Source organism: Fragaria vesca, linkage group LG3 (assembly GCF_000184155.1).
Source record: "Fragaria vesca subsp. vesca linkage group LG3, FraVesHawaii_1.0, whole genome shotgun sequence".
Lineage (NCBI taxonomy): Eukaryota > Viridiplantae > Streptophyta > Magnoliopsida > Rosales > Rosaceae > Fragaria > Fragaria vesca.
In genome coordinates, this window is record NC_020493.1 from 27103676 (window position 1) to 27129279 (window position 25604).

At 38.5% G+C, this 25604-nt stretch overlaps 4 protein-coding genes and 1 pseudogene across 4 annotated transcripts; 3 read left to right on the forward strand and 2 right to left on the reverse strand.

Moving 5' to 3' along the window:
* Nucleotides 1–368: 368 nt before the first annotated feature.
* Nucleotides 369–3368, forward strand: LOC101295499 (ER membrane protein complex subunit 8/9 homolog). Its single transcript, XM_004295147.1, has 5 exons — nt 369–674; nt 760–906; nt 1002–1061; nt 2898–3061; nt 3157–3368. Exons 1-5 carry the CDS (start codon nt 468–470, stop codon nt 3185–3187), a joined length of 609 nt encoding a protein of 202 aa, XP_004295195.1. The 5' UTR covers nt 369–467; the 3' UTR covers nt 3188–3368.
* Nucleotides 3369–4094: 726 nt separating this feature from the next.
* Nucleotides 4095–5492, forward strand: LOC101292005 (pentatricopeptide repeat-containing protein At2g29760, chloroplastic-like). Its single transcript, XM_004296273.1, has one exon. It carries the CDS (start codon nt 4095–4097, stop codon nt 5490–5492), a length of 1398 nt encoding a protein of 465 aa, XP_004296321.1.
* Nucleotides 5493–5790: 298 nt separating this feature from the next.
* Nucleotides 5791–10654, reverse strand: LOC101292294 (annotated as a pseudogene).
* Nucleotides 10655–10854: 200 nt separating this feature from the next.
* LOC101292582 (oligopeptide transporter 1-like) lies at nt 10855–14464 on the reverse strand. The gene is given in 8 exon segments (XM_004295138.1): nt 10855–11650; nt 11811–11993; nt 12082–12349; nt 12444–12963; nt 12966–13015; nt 13221–13318; nt 13424–13866; nt 14374–14464. Coding segments are annotated over 8 exon segments (2259 nt in total). The 5' UTR covers nt 14450–14464; the 3' UTR covers nt 10855–11029.
* A 2524-nt stretch (nt 14465–16988) lies between these two features.
* On the forward strand, nt 16989–22801 carry LOC101297417. Its single transcript, XM_004295153.1, has 6 exons — nt 16989–17267; nt 19957–20038; nt 20813–20964; nt 21183–21260; nt 21475–21613; nt 22392–22801. The coding sequence occupies exons 2-5, from the start codon at nt 19993–19995 to the stop codon at nt 21571–21573; spliced, it is 375 nt and encodes a 124-aa protein (XP_004295201.1). The 5' UTR covers nt 16989–17267; nt 19957–19992; the 3' UTR covers nt 21574–21613; nt 22392–22801.
* The last annotated feature ends 2803 nt before the right edge of the window (nt 22802–25604 follow it).

A 25604-nucleotide genomic window follows, 5' to 3' on the forward strand; every position in this document is an offset into this window, starting at 1 on the left:
AAATTTTGAGGAAAAAAAATAAAAACTAGCCAATTTTGGCCCTATTTAAAAGGCCGACCCTATCCAACCCTATCCGGCCCTTTTAGCCCTAACGAAATAGGCCTTTAGGACAAATAAATGTTTACATTAACCTTAAGTTTTGTTGACTAAATCAAAGCTCAGCCCATGATGAGGCCTAACTGAGGGTCTCTCCACAGACTTTGGGTATTGGGGATCTATAGATTTGGTTGGGTTTAAGGATTGAGAGTATAGGGTTTTGAGCGGGCTAGCCCGATATGAGGCAGTCCTAGGGGGTCTGGGCCGTCGTGGGCCTACGCACGCGGGCGGGTACACCATTTAAAAAATATAAATCGTGGAAAACAAAGGCCAAGATCCCCAAATTCGAAACAACACCGAGTACTGGACGCTCTGCTTCTCTATTTTCTCTCTACAAGACTGAGTTTGTCAACTCGGGCGAGGATTGAGTCATGGGCGGCGAGTTACGCTACGAGATCGCACAGAACGCGTACATAAAGCTCGTACTCCACGCCCTCAAGCACAAGACCTCCGCCGTCAACGGCATCCTACTCGGCCGCGTTTCCCCTCAAAACGACGTCGTCGAGATCACCGACTCCGTCCCTCTCTTCCACTCCCAGCTCGGCCTCCTCCCCCAGCTCGAGATCTCCCTCATCCTCGTCAGTCCCGCTTTCCTCAAATCTCAATAGTTTCGAATTCAATTGAATTGATTTTTCGATTATATAGTTGATTTGGATTTTACAGATTGAGGAGCATTTCGCTGCGAAAGGAGTGAGCATTGTCGGGTACTTCCACGCGAACGAGAGGTTTGATGATCAGGAGCTTGGGAGCCTGGCCAAGAATGTTGGCGATCACATTTATCGCTACCTTCCTCAAGCTGCGGTGCTCTTGGTAATGTGATTTTGTTTATTTATATGAGTGTTTTTTCGGGTTTTTCGATTCGAGAGATTGGAGTTTTATTTTGCGTCTGTGTTATCTGTTTGCAGTTAGATAACAAGAAGCTTGCAGCTTTGTCAAAAACTAAGGACCGGAGCCCCGTGGTTCAGGTTGGTATCTTTGATTGCTTTTTGTGTTAGTGCATTATAGGCTGGGTTTTTTTATTATTTTCTGTTATCTTGGATGAACTTGTTATTGTATAATTTAGTTTGAAAAAGGTAGAGAATTTATGTGTGGTAAGAGTATTTCTAGGCTTTCTAGATCATGGAACAAATAGGGTGGGTAGGAGGATGGTTGAAGTGGATTGCTGGGATAAAGAAGATAATTTAATCATGTGTTAGCATACTATAGTATCCATACGAAGCGTTTTAGATATCATTACTAGCATTTCTTGTGGATGGAGTCGTAGCTCTCTGGACAGTGAGTTACTGAGTTGTAATGATAAAGAGGAACTCAGAGAGCTTAAGTTTTTCTATGACGTAGATGCATAGAATTTCAGGTTAATCCAAGTCCAAAGACAAGGGTAGATGAGGTTACCTTTTAGCCCTTCCCTATAAGACCACCTAGAACATGAAAGCATACCGAGCTTTGTGGTTTCTATGTTCTTTATGTGAGTTAATGATGTCTCAGCAATAATAAAAAGTCCTTTTTAAGGCAGAATACTAGAATCTGCTAGAAACTGAGTGCTAGTTAATCACCTTTAGAAATTAGGAGTTTAAAATCATATCAAGACGAACGTAGTCAGATACCAGTACACTTCAACTGTACCAACTGAAAGTTTGTCGGCAAAAGGGAACAGTAAATCAGCAAAGAATGTCATGAGTGTTTCATTCCCCACTTACAGCAGATGATCACAGATCACAAGCTGTGATCTTTTTATTAGCCTGATAACTCAATTTTTGGGTTGAAGTTTTCGCGATTGCAATTCACGTCTAACAGACTCCTTTAGCGTTTTTGTAATTCAGATCTTCCATTTATTTTGTTAATCTCTGCTCTTTGTATGTTGAAGGTGTTAGCTTATATAATTGTTGGTAAATTCCTAGATATTTTGAGATTTTTACAGACCAGGGTATCTAACAATCATTTGATGGAATTTATACCGGATTTTGGAGAGGGGAGTAAGATACTGCTGAATTCATCTTGCAGGTTACTTGGATGAAGAAACCTTAGTGTCGTTACTTTGAACAATTTAACACTAAAATCTTGGTGGCAAACTAGGACACAACTTGAAATTGATTGTAACTATAGCAAGAATATGATCCAAATCATGAGTCAGATCATTCCTTTTTATACGATTTCCTTTAGCTCTTCAGATTACCAAGGTTTTTATTTCTTTTTATTTCTTTTGTTATGAAAAATGAACACTGCTGATGATGGATCTCAGTGATGATATTATTGTATCAACAAAGTATCATGTGTCATTCACTTGCCAAATATTAAAATCATTCATGTTCGGCCATTTAGTTCTAACCTCTGATCCTAAACCCTCTGAGCCGCTTTGTTCTTTGTGATGACTAGTTTGCCATGCCCATGATGATCTTAGAAAATCAAACAAACAGTACTAACAATCCATTTTATTGAAGTTAGGAAAATCAAAAGATGACACATGTCACTTGAGTGAAGTGCCATAACCCGCCATTGGTACATGACATGACATGATTGGTATTGTAGATAATCTTTCTTCTCTGGTGTGATTCTCAACTTCGGTTATTGTTTTCCTTCAAACAGTTATTTGTCTTGATTATGGATGTTTGAAGCCATCTTTACTGACTCTCATCCTTGTTCTCCTATATAAGCTCATATACTGTTCCTTTGTTTTACATGGTTTCGTTGATTTCAGTAATTATTTGTTATGGGGATTTGTCCCTTGTATTTACTTTCAGCTTATATGTTTCTGATCTTTTCTATATATATATATATATATTTTTTTTTTTGAAAAAAATCAGCTTTACACGAAAGATGCTTCTAGGATTTGGAAATTAGTTGGATCAGATGGAAATCAGTTGACAATGAAGGAGCCCTCAGCCAATGTTGTTCTATTGGATCACATTTCAACTGAAAAATGGCAGGATGTTGTAGATTTTGATGATCACCTTGATGACATTAGCAAGTGAGTGCAATACAACACCACATCTGTTTCTTCTCAAAAATTAATTTCGTGTTTAGAGGTCAAAACTAATGCTGATTGGAAATTTGATGTAACAGGGATTGGCTGAACCCAGAGCTCTTCAAGTAAACTAGGCATTAATAGCTTCATCCTATGCATCAGAGCAAGATAGACCGACCTGAAGCTCCTCGATTCCTTGTTTTATGAGAATTTTTCGAGATGTAAAAAACTGGATAAACAGCCATCTCATACTTTAAAAAGTCTCCAAACTCGAATAGTATCTTTGCGCCTCTGAGAGCATTTCAGTTGTAGCTTATGGTCGTAGCACTGAACAAAATTTCGAAAATGTGACAGACTTTGTAATCGGTGTGCAAGGTTTTTGAGTCCTGGCTGTTATGTTACCAGACTACATGTTAAAGCTGATTGTTTTCCCAAGTCACCGTGGAAGTAATGAAAGCAGTGGTTCATATCAAATGTGCTCTGACGACGTCGTTTTGAACAATGTCACAATTTAAGGACCAACCTCTACAATTCAAATAACATATTTGAAATGCTTTCAACTCTCACTTCCCTCCATCTTCCTCCTCTAAACCACACTCACTCCCCAACCTCACAAACCCTCACACCCCATCATCATCATCTTCTCCACACTTTCACCACCCCATTTGAGCTCAAACAACTCCATGCCCACCTCATCAAAACCAACTCTCCCCTCTCCTCCCTCCCCCTCACCCGAATCGCCTTCGCCTGCTCTCTCACTCCCTCCTTCTCCTACGCCCATAAACTCTTCCAACTCCTCGAAAACCCCGAAACCACCCCCTGGAATTCCTGCCTCAAAGCCTTCGCCGAAGGCGAAAACCCTGTAAATGCAATACTCCTCTTCCATCAGCTGCATTGCTTCAATGTAGTTCCTGATAGCTTTACCCTCTCTTTCGTTCTAAAAGCCTGTACCCGCTTATCGGATTTTCGCACTGGTAGAGTGCTACATTGCTATGTAGAGAAGCTAGGGTTTCGATCCAATCTGTTCTTGATGAACATGATTCTGAATTTGTATGCGTTATGTGGGGAAGTTAGGGATGCACGGAAGATGTTCGATAAAATGCCGCAGAGAGATGTTGTGACGTGGAATACAATGATGACTGTGTTGGTGAAGAGAGGTGATGTAGAGGAAGCTTATGATTTGTTTTTGAGGATGCCGGAGAGGAATGTGAGGTCATGGACGTTGATGATTTCGGGGTTTGTGCAGCGCGGTAAGCCCAAGGAGGCGGTTCGTGTGTTTTTGGAGATGGAGGAGGCTGGTGTGAGGGCGAATGAGGTGACTGTGGTGGCGGTTCTCGCGGCGTGTGCTGATTTGGGGGACTTGGATTTGGGTAGGAGAGTTCATGAGTACTCGAGCCGGAGTGGGTTTGGAAGAAATGTTTGGATTTGCAATACTCTGATTGAGATGTATGTGAAATGTGGATGCTTGGAGGATGCACGTAGGGTGTTTGATGCGATGAAAGATCGAACGGTTGTGTCGTGGTCGGCTATGATTTCGGGGCTGGCCATGCATGGACAGGCTGAGGAAGCTTTGAGGCTTTTCTCTAACATGGTTGAGATAGGGATGGATCCAAATCATGTAACTTTTGTTGGACTCTTGCATGCTTGTAGCCACATGGGGTTTGTAGACAAGGGCCGTGAGTTCTTCGAAAGAATGACTGCAGATTATGGAATAGTTCCGAGAATTGAGCATTATGGTTGTATGGTTGATCTTTTAAGTCGGGCAGGGCTCCTTCAAGAGGCTTACGAGTTCATAATGAACATGCCTATAAAACCGAATGGTGTTGTGTGGGGAGCTCTCCTTGGTGGATGCAAAGTTCACAGAAACATTGAACTGGCTGAAGTGGCAACTAAGCACCTTGCTGAACTTGATCCACTGAATGATGGATACTACATTGTTTTGTCGAACATTTATGCAGAGGCACAACGGTGGGAAGAAGTGGCGAGTGTGAGAAAGCTAATGAGGGATCGAGGGGTGAAGAAGACACCTGGGTGGAGTTCAATCACAGTAGATGGGGTGGTTCATGAGTTTGTTGCTGGGGATGAAGCCCATCCTCACGCTGAGGAGATCAACCAAATGTGGGAGAAACTACTTGAAAGAATGAGGATGAAGGGTTATGTGCCCAATACTTCAGTTGTTCTACTAGACATGGAAGAGGAACAGAAGGAGAAATTTCTCAGTCGCCATAGCGAGAAATTAGCCCTGGTTTTTGGGCTGATCAAAACAAAGCCTGGAACACCAATTCGAATTATGAAGAATCTTCGTGTTTGTGAGGACTGTCATGCTGCTTTGAAACTTGTATCAGAAATTGCGGAGAGAGAGATAGTTGTGCGTGACCGAAACAGGTTCCATTGTTTCAAAAATGGTTATTGTTCCTGCAGGGATTACTGGTAGTAGGTCGTGGAAAAGTAACACTACATTTTAGCTAACATTCTTGTTGTCATTTGTCAAAGAAACTTGAAATGTAGATTTGTATGCTACTCTTTTCAGTAACAAAACACTAGCTTCAAATGTAATGTAAAATCAAATAATTTATTACTCAAAGTAAATCAAACTACATCTTTATGTGTACCAATCTGCTGTTGCTGCACGACGATAACCATCATCAACAAACACTAGATTCTAGTTGAACTGCGCTACGATTTGAAGAACTAGATGAGCTGATCAACTATCCCAGCAGCTCTGGAGTTTGTCATAAAACTGGACACCCTGGGACCTTTACTCCTGGACCAGTAGGGCACTTAGCCAATGGACAATGATCAGTACTGTCCTGTCCCCACCATTCTGGACCGGAGATACCCTTACTCTGAAGGGTGAAATACACAAGAACTGCCATGAAGGCCACACCGGCATCCAAAGCAGCTGATAGGATATAGTTATGCCTTCCCCACCAAGCCCTGTGTTGTCGATAAACATAGACATTAAAGAAAATTCCAACTGCGAACCACATCAAGTAGTGGACAGGTTTGGCTGGTGGCATCAGTGCCGTGGCTCCAAGGATGACAGGCATGTTTATGAGCTTTAACCACTCAACCTTGGGGAATTTGCGCGAAAGGAGCCAACCTGGTATAGGTGCAAGTAAACCAACAAGGAAAAACCAGTTCATCTCTGGGTACACTCCGTGCTTAGTGAACATTCTGAGAGGGCCTATGACTCCCCAAATGATTGAGGCATTGTAGAAGACCTCATCACCAGGACATGTCCATGGACTTCCCTTTGGCAGTTTTGATGGATCGCATATGTTCTTAACAGTTGTGAGAAGCCACCAGGATGTGCCGAAATAACAACTTGAAGCGGCCAGTGTTCCAGCTAACTGGAAGAATGTAAATGCATACCAGTGATTTATTAGACATACAAACAACACGAACAATTAAACAAGTGTTTAACTTAATAATACCATTACCTGTACAATAAACATGGACTTGGGAGGGATCTTCATATAGTGACCTAACTTGAAGTCACTGAGAAACATGAGTGCTTGTGACATGCTGATGTAGCCATAGATTTTGAAAGCCACATTGGCAAGAGGCCTCCCGGATAAATATACCCAATAACCAACTCTGTGATCACATTGAGTCCCGGTTGCTGTACAGTACAAAGTTTAAAACAGAAATCACAACGTTATTAGTTGCAATTTTCTACCAAGAAATTGAACTTAATTGCAGCATAGCATGGGGAACATTTATCGTATATTTACATGAACATACTATGTTTGTTGTGGCTTGAATGATGCCGATGGGTAAGGTGAAAACTACTGCAATGGCACAAGCCAGTAAGACTCCCCACCATGGAAGTTGGAGTTGTTTCCCGAAACCTTCACAAACAAAGATGGAAAGGCAAATCATTGTAACAAGGATGATGTGAAACCACCATTGAGGAACTGCCTCATAGTTCTTCCTCATCAGCCGTGTGTGAATGTCTCCAAGCTGTTTTGCTGCGGAAGAAGTCTTTTTCCACATTTGCCAGATTGCTCTGTTCATGAATATATTTCCCACATTTGCAGATCAGTTGAAGTCTGTCCGAACTAGGAGAAAGAAAAGAAAATAAAAACTTACTTACTTTCCATGGAAGAGTGCAACATGTGAAATAGTTGCTGTCAGATTAGCAAAGCTCCATCCATACATCGTGGCGAAGTACATAGGGAGATAAAGTTTACTGTAACTGCTATACTCCTTGAGATCAATATTGAAAGTTTTCTCGTCCAGAACTCGGGAAACATTATAGGGTTTACCAGTGAAGTCGAAAGGACGAGACGAAAAGATGGGAAACTTCCTAGCATCTTTTACATTGAACCAATAATTAATCGGGGTGACAATGTAGAAAATGAACAAAAAACCAGCCAACATGTTCATGAACACAAAACCGGGTGTTGCTAATGGGCTCTTCAAGAAGCTAGCAATAGTTGACCAATCAAGGCCAAACGAGCCAATGCCAAGGCCACTGAGGCCGGAACCAATTAGTTGAGCGGTAACAGAGTCCTTCCATATCCAACAAACAAAGGAGAGAGCACCTATGGAGGGCATTAGAAAACTTGGAACAATGTAGTAAGCGAAGCTGCATACGAAAACTAAGCTGAAGTACTGCAGCCTAGTAGGGCCTCCCTTTGGTCTTATTTCCCATTCATGAAGTGCCCTGTCATTGCAAATAAGAATTTGTTTACAACTAGCAGAAATATCCAACATCTCAAATATATTCACTTGAAGAAAATATGTATCCCAACTTTTATGTAGCTAAAACTGATCTGCTCATATCAGATATATACTTGAAATTGAGCTCTCTCCACCCAATGCCAGTTAGTCCTTCTATATATATGCTACATTTTGGTCAATCATGAAAAGAAAAGCGTCAATTATGCTATCAAAGTACTATAACTATACTCTATCAGTCATGTCATATCTAAAATCCCAAGTGCTCATCACTACCATATGTAAAATGTCGATCTTCTTTTCTTCCCCATGCTAGTCAGTTTTGGACTTTCGGATTCTAAGAGAGGTCAATGCTACGATCTAACTGCAACAATTTCAGTATGATGATGGGAATTAGATTGGAAAAAAAAAAACCTGAAAAGAGAGACCTGAACCAGGTTTTCAGGCCACCACATGAAAGGGGAATCAACAAGGTACTTTCTGAACAACCCAGCCCATCCATATCCAAGCAACTGAAAATAACAAACATACACAGTCAAAACATGAACTTCACAACACTAGAATGAACCAAGTCAACCAACACAAACATGGATCACTTTGAGAAAAAGAAAAAAAAAAAAAACAAATAAAGTAAAAAGTTTACTTGAGTGGTTTGGGCTAACAAGAAGGCTGCAAAAGGATGCATTTCCCTTTTGTAGAAAGCCTTCACAATAGTGATAATGTTAACTGCAAAAACACTTTGTGATCCAGAATTGGCAAAGATGGTGATCAACACATGCTCCTTCAAGTTGAAAGGTCCAGGGTTGAACGAAAATGTCCATCCGAAAACTCGGAACTGTTTTGTTGGGAGAGTTGAAGCCATGAGTTTTCCGAGAGGGAGGACGATGATCTGGGCTGAGACTGAAGAAATGATGAGACTGTTTTGGCGGTAACCAAAGAACTGGTTCGCAAAGGCAAGAGTGCAGCATGATAAAAGACCTAGAACCCACGTACGAAATGTTAAGGCCGGAACTGAAGGGTCGTCGGTGATCGGAACTGTTAGCCTGACTTGCTCGATCGGACTGTCGTTGAACTCATCATCTGCAACAAGTTTACAGAATTGGTGATCAGTATGTAGGCCAGGACTGCAATACAAGCCAGGGTTTTAGCCACGAGGAGCTCAGTAAAAGTAAAACTAATACTTTACAGTAATCAGGGTAAATATATGGAGAATAACCATGTTAACACGTACATCATCAATTTCTTCTCACATATGCAAAAGAAAGAACATATAAGTATTTTTATGGGATCCAATCCAATTAAGTTACCATGCATATGCATAGATTGCATGCACAATCAAGGTCATTTCTCTGCAGCACAATGTTGAGAATATAGTAGTACTAGCAAGTATAAATAGCTAGAGAGAGACTTACCAAGGATATCGATCTTCGTCCCACCAGGAATGGTTGCTTTAGATTCTGCACCTTCGTCAAGGACTGTCATCCTTCACCTCTACCTACAGTCCTACACAAGCTCCCTCCTCGATCAGAGAATTATTCCAAAATTTAGTTCCTTAATTCTCAATATATGCCTGTACAAGAACTCGGCACCATGCATTTATATGCTCTTGCTAGTTGTTTTTTTGCCTAGCTTCTTACTTTGTTTCCCTGCATAAGCTTAATTACAACGATACAGTAGTAGTCGATCTGTATTGCTTATCAAATGAAGCGCATCTGCATCAAATTTCCAAAGGTTTTCAGATCACGTAGACTGTCAACACCTTGCAGACCACTTCATCTATATACCGGTGAGACCTGACTACACGTAAGTCGGTTTCTGGTCTACCGGAGATCTGGTCAGCGAGGAAGAGAGAATGAAAATGTGGTCCAAATGGCAACGCTCTTTCAAAGACCTGATTTTGTGGCCTAGGATTTGGTTTGCAGCCTAAACTCCTTACTGTAATAACGGTCAAAGTCACAAACCATCTAAATTTGGTTACATTTGGGACATGGAGTACACTTATATTTGGTGATTCTTTACTGATAAACTTTGCATTGTCGTCCACATATATGTAATGAGATAGTTTACAAATCACAGTTTAATTTGGGGTGTTGTCTAGTACTATTTAGTACACAAAGGCTTCACGAATCACAAGTTCAATAAACTCGATTATTGTAAAAATAAAAAAAATTAAAAAAAATCTCAAATCTACGTACGAACGAGTGTGCATCACCGAATTAACAATTAATACATACATTAAAAAGTGAGATATCAAAATGTAATTTACACGTTCATTTGATATGTACATAAACCACTTGTGGTCAAAAGCAGGTTTGTATATCTGATACTTGAGAGTTTTTATCTTATCCTATGATTTTCGAGGTCATGAGTTCTCTCCTTTGCAATCGGTAATAATCAAACGTTACTTTCGATTCTCAAAAACTTCGAATAATGTAAACTAAGTTAAGTTCATCTACACAAGCAAATATATACTGCAAAGAAAATCAAAATGTTCAACATGTACAAGAGCTTGTATACACAACGACCCGAAAGACTAATTTCTAATGACTACAAATGAATGGGTTTATATATGTGCACCCACAATGTAATAAGTAGACATACCAAATATATGGTTCTCATAGAACTGGACACCCTTTTGCGATTATACCTGGTGCAGTAGGGCAACTGGCCAATGGGCAGTGGTCATCATTGTCCAAACCCCACCAATTTGGCCCTATAATATCCCTACTTTGAAGGGTGAAAAATAACAGAATTCCTGAGCAGCTGATAGGATGTAGTTATGCTAGCCCACCAGCTCTTGCACTTTCTGTACACATAGAAGTTGAAGAAGATTCCAACTGCAAACCATGTAATGTAGTTGGTAGCTCTAGCTGGTGGCATATTCCCAGTTGCTCCAAGAATGACAGGCATGTTTATGAGCTTAATCCACTTTTGATTAGGGAATTTCTTGGCATGGATAACAACCAGACTGGAACAGGTGCAAGTAAACCGATGAGGAAGAACCATAATGTGATAAAACTGTCGCTCATGTGAGCAAACCTATGATTTGGTTGATGTGTGTAGATTGAAACGCATTTTTCTATACCTAGAATGCAAAGCCGAGGTAAGATAAATCGAATTATTAAAAACTAAGAAAAGTACTTCTTAAATTATCTACACAAACAAATTTATTCTGCAAGAAAAATCGAACTACTTAACATATACAAGAGCTTGTACTTGACCAATCTGCATAACTATTCTAGTGATCACTAAAGATAAATGTGTGCACCCTTTTGAGTTTTGTTCTCATTGAACTGGGCACCCTTTGGCCACTACTCCTGGTGCAGTAGGGCAAGCAGCCAATGGACAATGGTCATCAGCTAACAAACCCCACCAATCTGGCCCAAAGATATCCTTACTCTGAAGTGTGAAATATAAGAGAACTCCTGTGAAGGCCACACCAGCATCCAAAGCAGCTGATAGGATGTAGTTATGCCTAGCCCACCAGCCCTTGAACTTTCTGTACACATAGAAGTTGAAGAAGATTCCAACTGCTAACCATGTAATGTAGTTGACAGATCTTGCAGGAGGCATATAACCTGTTGCTCCAAGAATGATAGGCATGTTTATGAGCCTAATCCACTTTTGGTTTGGGAATTTCTTGGCGAAGAACCAGATTGGAACAGGTGCAATTAAACCGATGAGGAAGAACCAGTTCAACTCCGGGTAGATGCCTTTCTTTGTGAACATTCTGAGTGGACCGACAACTCCCCATATGATCGAAGCATTGTAGAAGACATCATCCCCGGGACATGTCCATGGACTTCCTTCCGGCAACAATGAGACATCACAGATGTTTTCGATGGAGTGGAGAAGCCACCAAGATGTAGCAAAGTAGACACTAGAAGCAACTACTGTTCCAGCTAACTGAAGATATATAAATTTCATAAGAAATTAATGAGTATAATATGTATGATCAAAATCTGTAAACATATCAGAAAGTCTATATGCTACATTGTCAAAGTGTTACTATGAACCATATAACCAATTCACAGAAATATTGCTACGATATAATAGTATAACTAACCTGAACAATAAACATGGACTTTGGAGGGATCTTCATATAGTGACCCAATTTGAAGTCACCAAGAAACATGAGTGCTTGTGACATGCTGATATAGCCATAGGTCTTGAAAGCAACATTTGCAAGAGGCCTGCCTGGATAAATATACCCAATAACCAACTCAGTGATCACATTAAGCCCAGGTTGCTGCAGGATTTGAACAATTCGTCACAACTCTCACTCAGAAGAAATTCAGAATAAATTATGAATGACAAACATGGTTGCAGAAACGTACCTGATTTGTTGTTGCTTGAATGATGCCAATGGGTAAGGTGAAGAACAATGCAATGCCACAAGCCATTAGAACTCCCCACCATGGAAGTTGGAGCTGTTTGCCAAAACCTTCACAAGCGAAAATTGCAAGACCAACCATTGAGACAAGGATGATGTGAAACCACCATTGAGGGACTGCTTGGTAGTTCTTCTTCATGAGCCTTGTGTGGATGTCACCAACTTGATCTTTAACTGCACTAGCTGTCTTTCTCCACATTTGCCAGATTGTTCTGTTCATGTATGTCACATAAAGAAATCCAGTAAGCAATCAAAAAGGATAAATTTTAAGCTATTAAATAACTTTTGTTGGAGAACGCTGCTTACTTTCCATGGAAAAGTGCAACATGTGAAATTGTAGCAGTGAGAGTGGCAAAGCTCAGTCCATAACTGAAGGCAAAGAAAGTACTGAGATGGAGTTTGCTGTAGCTGTTATATTCGTCCATATCGATGTTGAAAGTTTTCTGATTTATAATCCTGGAGATGTTGTAGGTTGTTCCCGTCGAATCAAAAGTATGAGAGGAAATAATTGGGAACTTATGAGCACCATATGCATTGTTCCAATATGCAATGGGGGTAACAATGTAGACAATCAAAACAAAACCAAGTAAGATGTTAATGGTAGCAAATCCGGGTGTAGCCAATGGACTGCCTAAGAAACCAGCAACAGTAGACCAATCAATTCCAAACGAGCCAATGCCAAGTCCATGGGCTCCAGAACCAATCTGTTGAGCAGTTATGGAGTTCTTCCATATCAAGCAAACAATGGAGATAGTAGATAGGGAGGGGAAAAGGTAACCCGGAACAATGTAGTAAGCAAAGCTGCATATGAACACCAAGAAGAAGACTGCAGCCTTGTACGGCCTCCCTTTGGTCTCTTTTCCTTTTCATGCAATGCCCTGTATTTCAAAGTATGAATTAGTAGTGCTCCTATGACTGTCAAAAAGTTTTCTTTTTATGAGCTTCCCAGGAAAAGCCAAAAGTACTTTTAAGTATTACAGAAGCCATAGTTGTGAATTTGTAATAACTTCCACTTGAATATCCAAGAAGCACATAAAAATTTATGCTTCTCAAAAAGTACTACTTCTGAACTCAATAAAATACCTGAATAGAGAGACTTGAACCAGATTTGCAGGCCACCACATGTAAGGAGAGTCAACAAGGTATCTTCTGAATAGGCCAGCCCATCCATACCCAAGCATCTGTTAATTTCAGAATGTAAAACATGGATTAATCAACACGACTTTTACAGACGTACCGTGGAGCTAGTCAAGTTTACTAAAGAAATACAGGTAACTATAAATTACCTGAGTGGTTTGTGCTAACAAGAAGGCTGATGCAGGATGCAGTTTCCTTTTGTAAAAAGCCAGAACAATTGTGATGATGTTCACAGCATAGACACTGTTTGATCCAGAGTTAGCAAATATGGTGATCAGCACATGCTCTTTCAGATTGAAAGGCCCTGGATTCATCGAAAATGTCCAATTTGTGAAGGGGAACCGGTACTTATTAGTTGGGAGGGTAGCAGCCATCAACTTCCCTAGAGGGAGAACAAGAATTTGTGCTGAGACTGAGGACACATAGAGCTGGTTGGTGCGGTACCCGAAAAACTGGTTGACAAAGGCAAGAATGGAGCATGAGAGAAGGCCAAGAACCCATGTCCGAAATGTCAAGGTTGGTTGAGAAGGGTCATCGGTGGTCGAAACAGTTAGCCTGACTTGCTCAATAGGATTGTCATTCACTTCATCATCTGTCACATAAACACATTCACAAATTGCAGATTAGAAACACACAAAATTGCTTCATCTTAGGTAGAAGTGTCCTAAAATTGACCATCTTTTCATGTCAGCTGCATATACACTTTTACATATGCATATACATATCCCCATATAATCAAGCTTGCTGAATTTCCAGTTTCTCAGAACTAAAAAGTTACCATCTTTAATCTCATGAATATATTTAGAAACTGCATATAGACATGTTCATATGCATATAAACATGTACAGTCCTCACTATCACTAAAACCCCATATCAAGCAAGCAATTCCAACAGAAAAGTAACCACATGCAAACACAGAGAAACAGAATCCACCAAAGACCCAAAATTTGGAACTTGTAAGAAACTAAAACAAAATCGTCACCCCATGAAAGTATGGTTAAAACTTAAAAGAAACAGACTTTTCTGCATAACATCTTGGAATGAGTGTTCATATAGAAACCCAGAAACATATTCATACATATACGCATATAATACTCACCAATTACATCAATGTCAAAGTGATGTCTCCCAGAAAGGTTTCCTGGAGGAACTCCATCCTCAACCAAGCCTGTCATCTCTGCCTCTCTCTCTCTCTCTCTCTCTCTCTCTCTCTCTCTCTCTCTCTCTCTCTCTCTCTCTCGTACTCGTACGTCGTACGTACGTACGTACGTACTACGTCGTACGTCTCGTCTACTACGTCGTACGTCTACTCGTACTCTACGTACGTACGTACGTACGTACTACTCTACTACGTACGTACTACGTACTACGTACTCGTACGTACGTACGTCGTCTACGTACTACGTACGTACGTACGTACGTACGTACGTACGTACTACGTACGTACGTACGTACGTCGTACGTACGTACGTACGTACGTTACGTACGTACGTACGTACGTACGTACGTACGTACGTACGTACGTACGTACGTACGTACGTACGTACTACCTACCTACCTACCTACTACTCTCTCTCTCTCTCTCTCTCTCTCTCTCTCTCTCTCTCTCTCTCTCTCTCTCTCTCTCTCTCTCTCTCTCTCTAGCTCTTTGTGTTTGGTATTAGAGAAAGAATGCCACTATATAAAAGAGCACATGAATCTGAATCTGCTAGTGGTTTCTTTGTTTAGTGGTTTATCAAGTTTACACAAGCTTGCTATGATATACAGACTGTCCCTTGTACCGATTTAGCAAATTGTTATCTCGTCTCTCTCTTTGTCTTTATTTCGAAGAAACCGGTCTTTATATTGTGCATATGTGCTCGATCACTTTCTAACCGACTAGTAATTTGACTCTTTTACGTTATGAATCAACCTCTGATTCTAATGCATGTTCTTGTTTGAAACCAAAATAAGAAGTTAATAATTAGCAATAAAACTAAAATCGGGTAGAAAAAAATTAGGAGAATGAACCTAGAGTCTTTTTGGTTCCAAAGACAAAAACAAAATTAACTACTAGATTTACTGATTAAGCCAAACTTGTAAAACAAATTAGTGGCTTAATTAAAAAGAAAATTACTGCTTTATGGACTCCCAAATTTTGGGGGTGACAGCTCTGTGTGATTAAAATCGAAATTAGTGGTAGTTGACATGTGAGATCAAGTATATGTGGGGCTAATGGTAGCTGTCATAGCTTCCAAATCAAGTCAATTCTTAGTCATTCTAGTTTTCATAGTTTGGCAATATAATAGAGCTGTGATTTTGACTATTCAAACTGAGAGGACCTGGAAAATATAATTAGGACAACTACGGATTAGTTAATGACATGGTAATGGATAAAACCTTGATTAAGAACTTAATCATTAGAATAAATTGAGTATCATGTACAGTGTACTGGTACCATTTGAATCAATTGGTTGACTAAAGATTCAGATTCTCTCGATAGAACGACGTTTTTAAGATTTAGATTTTCTCTTTGAAATATAATTTACATACTTTTTTAACGAATCTTTTTCTAAATAACTATATTCACGACCAAATCATATCTCATATTAACCTCATTGTCTTCATTGGCTTACGAATCATCATGAATGCTAAATTAGAAATTTCCCTTTGTTATTTTCTCATTGGAAGTTTGGAACAGCCCAAAAAATGGGCAGGATGAGCCTAACTCTAAGTTTGAAGTTACCAGTCCATAAAGGGTTTTCTTTATATTTCAGCTGTCCACTTGCACGTTACATAGGGGACTTTGCCAGTTTGCCATACCAGAATTCCACTATTTCAGAAATTTGAAGTCAAGTATCTGTATCTCCATCCATATAGACAGTTAGACACCACCCAATCTAGGGCCATCATTTTCAGTTCACATCTTTAACATTTTGCAATATTTATATGCATGCTGAGGAAATTTGGAAGCATATACACACACAGCTCATCATGCTTATTATATACAACGAGATTTGGCTTGCAGCATTTGTGGTGATTCTGTGTATTTTACTATATGAAAATTTTAGCATATGATGGAATTAATGTTCAACTGGCCAAGGCTTATAATTGATTAATAGGCAGAGCATCTTATCTTCCAGTTTCTTGGTTCAGTTTCTATGTTTAATAAGTGCAAGAGATAATTCTTTTAGAAAGTTGTTTGGGGTAAACCCGGTTCTAATGGTGTGTTTCAGGTTTTGAAACGTGCATCTTTTCGGTGCTTTTAGTTCTATTCTTGATATTCGAAGTTTAGTTATAGCTAAAATGATAACAATCATGAAGATAGTTGACCAAGCTAGCTACTTGACATATGTTTATCTGATCTTTATAAGATTGAATTTGAAATGTGGGTAAGAGGATCAAGTAATCGGATAGATCTTGCAAATTCCACTTAGCAATCAATTGGCATTGCTATCTTTCTAGTGTCAAAGGTGCATGCCCGACCCTATGCTAGCATGACATCTCCCTCTAGGGTTTGTTTTTATTTTAGTGGGAACTGGGCACTTGGATTGAGTGCTCTAGAGGCAATTGAGCATTTGTATCAGTCAAAAGAAAAGTTCTGGAATGTACTCCGTTTGTCTGTGTAGACGTGTCAAGCAGTCATTGATTTGTTGTTGATTTCTCCGTCAAGGCCTGTTAGCGCGTGGAGCACACATCCTCGGTTAAATTTTCGTAGGCAAAGGCAGATGAACTGGGGTAGCTCGATTTAGTCGGGGAATAGTTGGTTTGGTGTGTTGAAGAAGCTTCAGTTTGGTAGGATTTGTCAAAACAGATTTGAAGTTAGGAGAGACAGGTGGGTGGTGATCCATTGTCGTTTCTTGAGTTAGGAATTGATTTTCGTTTCTTGAAGTTTGGTGATCGAATTCAATTTGCCTGATTGGGTTCTTCGAGTTCAGTCGCCGTCGTTTTGGTGTTGAGGCCTGGGAATGCGACTGAGGAACACACCATCATCTGCTGAATTGAAGATCTCAGGTACACTTTCATCTCTTCTCTCTGTTTGGGTCTACTTTCATCTCTTCAACAAGTTGAATCCTTTTATTGGGTTTGTTTCTGTTTGATATCTGGTGGGGAATTGGATCAGTTCAACAGGCTGAATCGGCTTCTTCGAGCACACTAGATGCTTAGGGGTTGTAATGTTACTGATTAAAACACACAAAATACTTTAAACTTTACTAATGCTCATCTTGTTTGTGGTTTTCGTACAATTTTGCAATATTTAGAGTGTGAGTTTTTAACTAGTGTGGTGAATTCGGTATATTCAAGTAATGGGTGAGAATGCTGGGTTGATCTAATGTTGTTGCCAACTCTGTATGAACTATGAAGGACTAAAGTAATTTAATCTTAGCTCTCTGCACTTGGCCAAATTAGCTGACAACATTTACACCTACCTTTACACTCATTTTTCTGTCATATATGATCATTCTCTCGCAACGTGATCCGGGTGTGAACTTAAAAAACTATAGTAAAACGTAATGGTGACTTGTTATGCAAAATCCAACCTTCCCATTCTTGCAAGAAAGGGATCTGTAAGCATCATTCATTTCCATCCTTAAAAAATAATCTGTTTCTTGATGATGTCATATCAAGGTAGCCCACATCAACACGACGTGCATAATTTTAAGCCGTAAATCGTTTTCCTATTAAATTCCATCAGTTGTCAAATTCTGCTTGCTGCTATTCCCATCCAAGCCATAATGGCAAGGTTTTGGAGGCCACTGTGTTTATTAGAGACATCTGAGAGCTACAGCTACTGCTCTATTTGATCCCATTAAGTAAAGGGTTTTGCACATAATTAATATCATCTTACCCCTTTTAATATGCTAAATTATGGGTATGAAAACAATAGAACACAACCACTTCTTATGTATATTGGATTCCTTTTGGATTTTGAGCAAATTTATGAGTATGAAAACAATAGAAAACAACGCACTACTTTCTTTATATGTGAAAAACTACATATCTTTGCTGAATTTTCTGATGCACAAATAGATAGACCAAGTCTATGCAGACTAGACTATATCATCTGCTGAATTGAAGATCTCAGGTACATTTTCATCTTTTCTCTCTGTTTGGGTTTACTTTCATCTCTCATCTTCAACAAGTTGAATCCTTTTATTGGGTTTGTTTCTGTTTGATATCTGGTGGGGAATTGGATCAGTTCAACAGGGTTGAATCGGCTTCTTCGAGCACACTAGATGCTTAGGGGTTGTAATGTTACTGATCAAAACACACAAAATACTTTAAACTTTACTAATGCTCATCTTGTTTGTGGTTTTCGTACAATTTTGCAATATTTAGAGTGTGAGTTTTTAACTAGTGTGGTGAATTCGGTATAGTCAAGTAATGGGTGAGAATGCTGGGTTGATCTAATGTTGTTGCCAACTCTGTATGAACTATGAAGGACTAAAGTAAGTTAATCTTAGCGCTCTGCACTTGGCCAAATTAGCTGACATTATTCACACCTACCTTTACACTCATTTTTCTGTCATATATGATCATTCTCTCGCAACGTGATCTGGGTGTGACCTTAGAAACTATAGTAAAACGTAATGGTGACTTGTATTGCAAAATCCAACCTTCCCATTCTTGCAAGAAAGGGATCTGTAAGCATCATTCATTTCCATCCTTAAAAAATAATCTGTTTCTTGATGATGTCATATCAAGGTAGCCCACATCAACACGACGTGCATAATTTTAAGCCGTAAATCGTTTTCCTATTAAATTCCATCAGTTGTCAAATTCTGCTTGCTGCGATTCCCATCCAAGCCATAATGGCAAGGTTTTGGAGGCCACTGTGTTTATTAGAGACATCTGAGAGCTACAGCTACTGCTCTATTTGATCCCATTAAGTAAAGGGTTTTGCACATAATTAATATCATCTTACCCCTTTTAATATGCTAAATTATGGGTATGAAAACAATAGAACACAACCACTTCTTTTGTATATTAGATTCCTTTTTGGATTTTGAGCAAATTTATGAGTATGAAAACAATAGAAAACAACGCACTACTTTCTTTATATGTGAAAAACTACATATCTTTGCTGAATTTTCTGATGCACAAATAGATAGACCAAGTCTATGCAGACTAGACTATATCATTGCCTCAGCACGATTTATGGTTGTTCTATTGTTGCTGTTCTATTACAAAAGCTAGCTGTTGCTTCTGTTTTTGTTTTGGTCATGTGTATACATCACGTGCCCTGAAAGGCACATAGAAACATGGACCTCTTGTTCCCTTTTCATTCTGGAAGTATATGCAAGACCAGATAATGGTTGTGATCAATTTGCCAAAAAAAATTTTCATGCTTGCCTATTTGGGAATCAGAGTCATGATTTGCCCCTTTTAAAAGAGTGTACTCAACAAGCTGCGATGCTCTATTTGTTTAATTAGTTATTGTAAAGCCATAGTGAATTATGCTCACATGTACATAGGTAGTTGGTTTCTTAAATTCCCCTACGTTGGCCTGGCCTATTGTTGCAGTTGCATTATGAGTTTCTACCTGTTTTTTTACCTGTTACATTACTAGATGCAGTGACAGCATCTTATAGATTTAGTTCAATTTCAGCAAGAGTCATGATTTAAGTCCTATCAGGTCAATACTTATAGCCTACAAGATATTTATATAACACTACGTCTGCCTGTGTTTTTGAAAATGCAGGACTAGTAGCCTGTGTTTTGGTGTTGAGGCCTGGGAATGCGACTGAGGAACACACCATCATCTACTGAATTGAAGATCTCAGGTAACATGGAGTTTTTAGTGTCTGATTTGCTTGTTAAGGATTGTGTTAAAGGTTTAAAGCCTTATTATGAGATTACACTTTTACAATCTGGTCTGGTTTAAATTCTCTCTTTCTCAGTCATCCCTTGATTCATTGAAAACCCTCCTTTAGTTAGACAATGACTGAGGAACACGCTATGTACCATTCCATATATTAGACAATGACTGACTCAAGTTCTATATGCTTTGTACTTTTGTTATAATTTGTTTTGTTCTAAATTGATAACATGCTTTGTACTTTTGATATAATTTGCTCCTGTGAAACTCTTAACGTGCTTGAAATGGATAGTTCCTTAAGTCAGTCATTGTCTCTAAGTTATGCGTAGCATCTCTCTGTATCATGTTTTGGATTATAATGATTGCTGTTTGTTAAGAACCTAATATATTGATGTCTTGGACTTATAATGATTGCTGTTTTGCTGCTCCAACTTAGATTCCTCATGAGGAAAGTTATCCCATTTTGTAGAATAGAGTTTGTTGTGTTTTTTGGGTTTACTTGAGGTAGCTCTGAACTAGGGTTGTTCATATGCTTCCAATTGTGTTAACTGTTCTGTTTACAAGTTCTATATGTTTCCCCAGCTTATTGACTTGCCCTTGTTTCCTATTTTGTTTCCAGGAAACTTCAATCCTTATAGTCTATTTTGATTCCAAATCAATTTGTATATGTCTGTACTTGAGTTCAATTCGTACCCTGTTTGAAAATGCAATGAATGTTCATGCTTTGCTTTTGTATCAGGTAGTGGTAATGAATGGATTTGGATCAATAGAGGCTTGAGAAGAGATGGAGATCAATTTTCTTTCTATGATCCATTTTTGTTGCTTGTGTTCAGAATTCTGGAGTGTTTGAAACCGATTTGGTTTGAAGAAACAGTCGGGGACTGCTCAAAGGTCAGTGTTTGAAAATTCTGAAAACATTATTGAAATTGAAATTATGTATTCGTAGTTGAATTAATCAGTGTCAGATTAACGGTTATTGTATATTTTGTCGGTGTGGTTAATCATGTGTAGCTAATTATGAGAGACATGATGTAGATTTTGTGATGGTCTGATGTACTACAAAATTACTTAATTACTTAAAGTTACTAAAATAGATCTCTCTGTTCTAGATTTCCGTTACTGGACGTTGTCAGCCTCCCTCCTCTCTCTCTCTCTCTCTAGTGAATGACATAGAGCTTATTGTTTTGGTAAGATGTCAAATTGTTTGCTTGACACTCTGAATACTGAAAATACTATCTTTTATTTTTTACTCAAAATTTAATAGACTTAAGCTTACTTGAAGCTTAAATTTCATGCGAGGATTTTGCTTCACATGCTTACTTTAGCTTAAGGAAACTGAAGCTTTCATAACTTTCATCAGGCATAGTGAATTTTGCTTCAATTAATTGTATTGGTATGCAGATTGTGAACCAACTGAGCAGCAACAGCTGCAGAGCAAGACACCATATCACCAAGCTCCACCAAACTGAAGTTTACAGCAACCTAAAGAGAGTACCTTGAAGGAGCTTTACAAAGAAGCCTGTGCAAAGAGACTAAAGAGGTAATAAATATTATAAATTCTGTAGTTCCACTTTGCTCATGCTGCCTGATTTTAGATCTGTCATTTATAGTTCCGTTACCTTTTTAGATGCCATATTTGTTCACTGTGATGGCCATTTCCAAACTTGATGATAAGACACTTGGAAGACTTATAAAAATGTCAAATGATATTCAGTTGTGGTTTTAGAATAGTAGCTAGCTTGTTCTTATTATGATTCATTTGCTCTAGGAGGAATCACCTGAAATTGGTTAACTAAAGAGCTGATGGCTTATTCAAACAAATGGTTGCTGAATGAATATTGGACAACGTGTTGTTATGCTTCTCTTGTTTGGTGAGATAAAATGCTAAAACTTACCACTTAGTGATATGCAATTGATGCCACTGAGCTTGATTCTTTCAAATTGAATAATTCTATTTCAGTTTCTGTGTTGAATATTATCATCAATCCTGTTCAAAATTGAGCATTCTTTAATGTCATTGTTATCATTAGTTTGAAGTACCTGTTATTTTTTTTTGTCATAATAATTGACCTATAAGGTTTTTGAACTGATTAAGTGTGTTTATATCCAGCAACTTACATTGCAAAACCTGCATTAGGAATTATAATTAGACAAGATGGACACAATTTTAGAACCTTGACTGAATATCGTAACCATGAACATTGTCTTGTATGTTACTAGTAATTTTCTTTTCGTTTTATTTTTTAAACTCACAGAAAACAAAAAAAACTTGACAGCAAAACCCTTAAACAGTATTGAACTTCTGTCTCTGGTTGCAGAACCTGGGAGCTTCAGCACCATGGACAGGGTACAAATCAAAGTACGAGGCAAGTTCCTTGTGGTGGATCTAGACATCGCCTATCGTATTTGGGGTATCAAGGAATATATTCATAATGGTGACTTCAAGAGCCAGGTGCCATATTTGCAAGATTTTATAGTCGAAGGAGCAGCTCAATTTGTAACCAATAGAAGGCAGACAAATGCGCATTCCTCATACATATGACTTCATCATAGAGTTCCGATTTTCTTATGCAAACTAGATTCCATTATAAAGGTGCACTTGGTGTCTTGATCATGTTTGAGAATCCTATAAATATAGCTGGTTTACAAGTTGTTTTCAGCGTGTAATAAATCTTGTAGCTTATTCAATCACAAGGAGATATAACCGGGAGGTTCTCTTATCTTTTCATTTGACTTCATAGTTTGGATATTTCCAAACCGAATGGATTTTGTTTCAGCACAAGGCAAAACACAACTATCTGAAAGAGAAACAATAATTAAACTTAGATATACATAGCAACTGATCCCAAGTGGAACAATGGATATCAATTTTCCAAACCTTGGACCGAATGATTAGAGGGAAATCCCAAGTGGTGGGCGATGGGAATCAAGTGAAATGATTCTAATATTTGAAGAATGGAATCGGAGGGAAGTTGGGGAAATTTGGGTTTACCATTGGTGGGAATTGAAATGTAGTGAAATAGTTTTAATATTTGAAGAATGGAATCAGAGGGAAGTTGGAAATTTGAGTTTACCATTGGTGGGAATTGAAATGTAGTGAAATGGTTCTAATATTTGAAGAATGAAATCGGAGGGAAGTTGGAAATTTGGGTTTACCATGGGAATTGAAATGTTGAATTCAATTCGGATAAGTGACGTTTAATTAAGATTGACTGTTTTGATCGAGATCCAAACGTTATCGAAAATATATGAATTTTATACAGTAGCTACATTTAATTATACTGATCATTGCCATCCTTAGGTGAAATCCAAAGAGGTTCTGCGGGGCCCACTTTAGAAACAACTCTATTGAAAATTTCGACAGTCACCCCTAAATAGTGGTTTACATCTCATCAATATGGGAGTTTTTTGTGTGGAAGAATCAATCAAACTAGGTCATATAGGGGTAAATAAGAGAGTTTTCATGTAATAAGTGGCATTGGTTTAATGTTGACCGTGTGGATTTTGACCTAAACGTTATCGAAAAAATGTGAATTTTTTTAAATAGCCGTATTTAAGTACACTGATCATATCAGACGGTTGAATTTTCATTTTATGAAATTTAGCCATTAGAACCACAACGTGTCTACTAATGTGGAATAACTTGTTTAATAGGTTATATGTAAGTGTAGATCTTTGTGAACCAACTACAGGGAGGAAGCAATATTCTCAAAAATCTTGTGAAATAGGATGTGACCGGAACAGTGAAATACGGTGAGGGTTGAAAAATCACAAACTTCCAATAACATTTGGTTTCCAGTAAAAACGGTCAATCCTGATTACGATTAGGCGCTCTTAAGGGGAGCCTAACCAACAGAGGGTCGATTGAACAAGATTTTTTCATGAGTTTCTAAATCTCATATATACGAGTTATAGTCTTGAAACCTGGGGAAAATAGAGCTTCGCACGATGCCGGTCAACCACGTTTCGTGTTAAAAATAAAGTCAAATTAAGGTTGACCGATTTGATGGGGGGCCTAACAAGTCTGAAACGGGGTGCATTTTGTTCAGTATATCTATTTAAATACAATGACTACATTTGACGGTGAAATTTTTATTTTCACATATTTATGACCTCATAACGTCACGTGTCTATTAATGTAGTATAACTTGTTTAGTAGGTTATATGCAAGTGTACAACTTTGTGAACCAACTATAGGGAGGAAGCAATATTTTTAAAAATCTTATGAAATAGGATATGACCGGAACAGTGAAATACAGCTAGGGTTGAAGAATTACAAACTTCTTGTAACGTTTGGTTTCCGGTAAAAGCGGTCAACCCTAATTACGCTTAGGCGCTCCTAAAGGGAGCCTAACTAACGGAGGGTCCATTTTACAAGATATTTTCACAGGTTTCTAAATCTCATATATACGAGTTATAGATTCGAAACCTGGGAAAAATAGAGTTTCGCACAATGCCGGTCAACCACGTTTCGTGTTAAAAATGAGGTTAAATTAAGGTTGACCGATTTGATGGGGGGCCTAACGAGTCCGAAACGGGGTGGATTTTGTTCAGTAGACCTATTTAATTACCATGACTACATCTGACGGTGGAATTTCAATTTCATATATTTATGACCTCATAACGTCACGTGCCTACTAAAGCTATATAATTTGTTTAGTAGGTTATATACAAGTATACATAGTTGTGAACCAACTATACAGAGAAAGCAAAATTTTTAAAAATCTTATTAAATAGGATGTGACTGAAATAGTGAAATACGTCTAGGGTTGAAAAATCACAAACTTCTGGTAACATTTGGTTTCCAGTAAAAGTAGTCGACTTTAATTACGCTTAAGCGCTCCTAAAGGGGGCCTAACCAATGGAGGGTCCATTTAACAATATTTTTTCATGGGTTTCTAAATCTCATATATACGAGTTATAGGTTCGAAACCTGGGAAAAGTAGAGTTTCGCACGATACCGGTCAACCACGTTTCGTGTAAAAAATGAGGTTGAATTAAGGTTGACCGATTCGATGGGGGGCCTAACGAGTCCGAAACGGGGTGCATTTTGTTCAGTATACCTATTTAATTACAATGACTACATCTAACGGTGAAATTTTTATTTTCACATATTTATAACCTCATAACGTCATGTGCATATTAATGTGATGTAACTTGTTTAGTAAGTTATATGTTTGTATGTCTTATTAAACTAAGGGAAGAATATAAAGTTTGAGAAAATTCATCATAAGATGGGAGTAATGGTGTGAAATATGACAACGTTAGAAATTCCAAATTTTTTCAATAAAGATTCAGTCTCCATCACAAGAGTAAACCCCGGAGGGTCATTTTTTTTTTCATCGTCTATTTGATATATTTATTCCCGCTTGACGCAGCTAGCTTTATAGATGTTAGAAAAATACGATGTACCGTGTGAATTGAGATCTGAATGATAACAAAAATGGGTAAATTATGTAATATTAGCCTTTATTCACTATATTGGTCACTTCACACAAACAATTTTCCCAACTTTTATTTTCTCGATATAG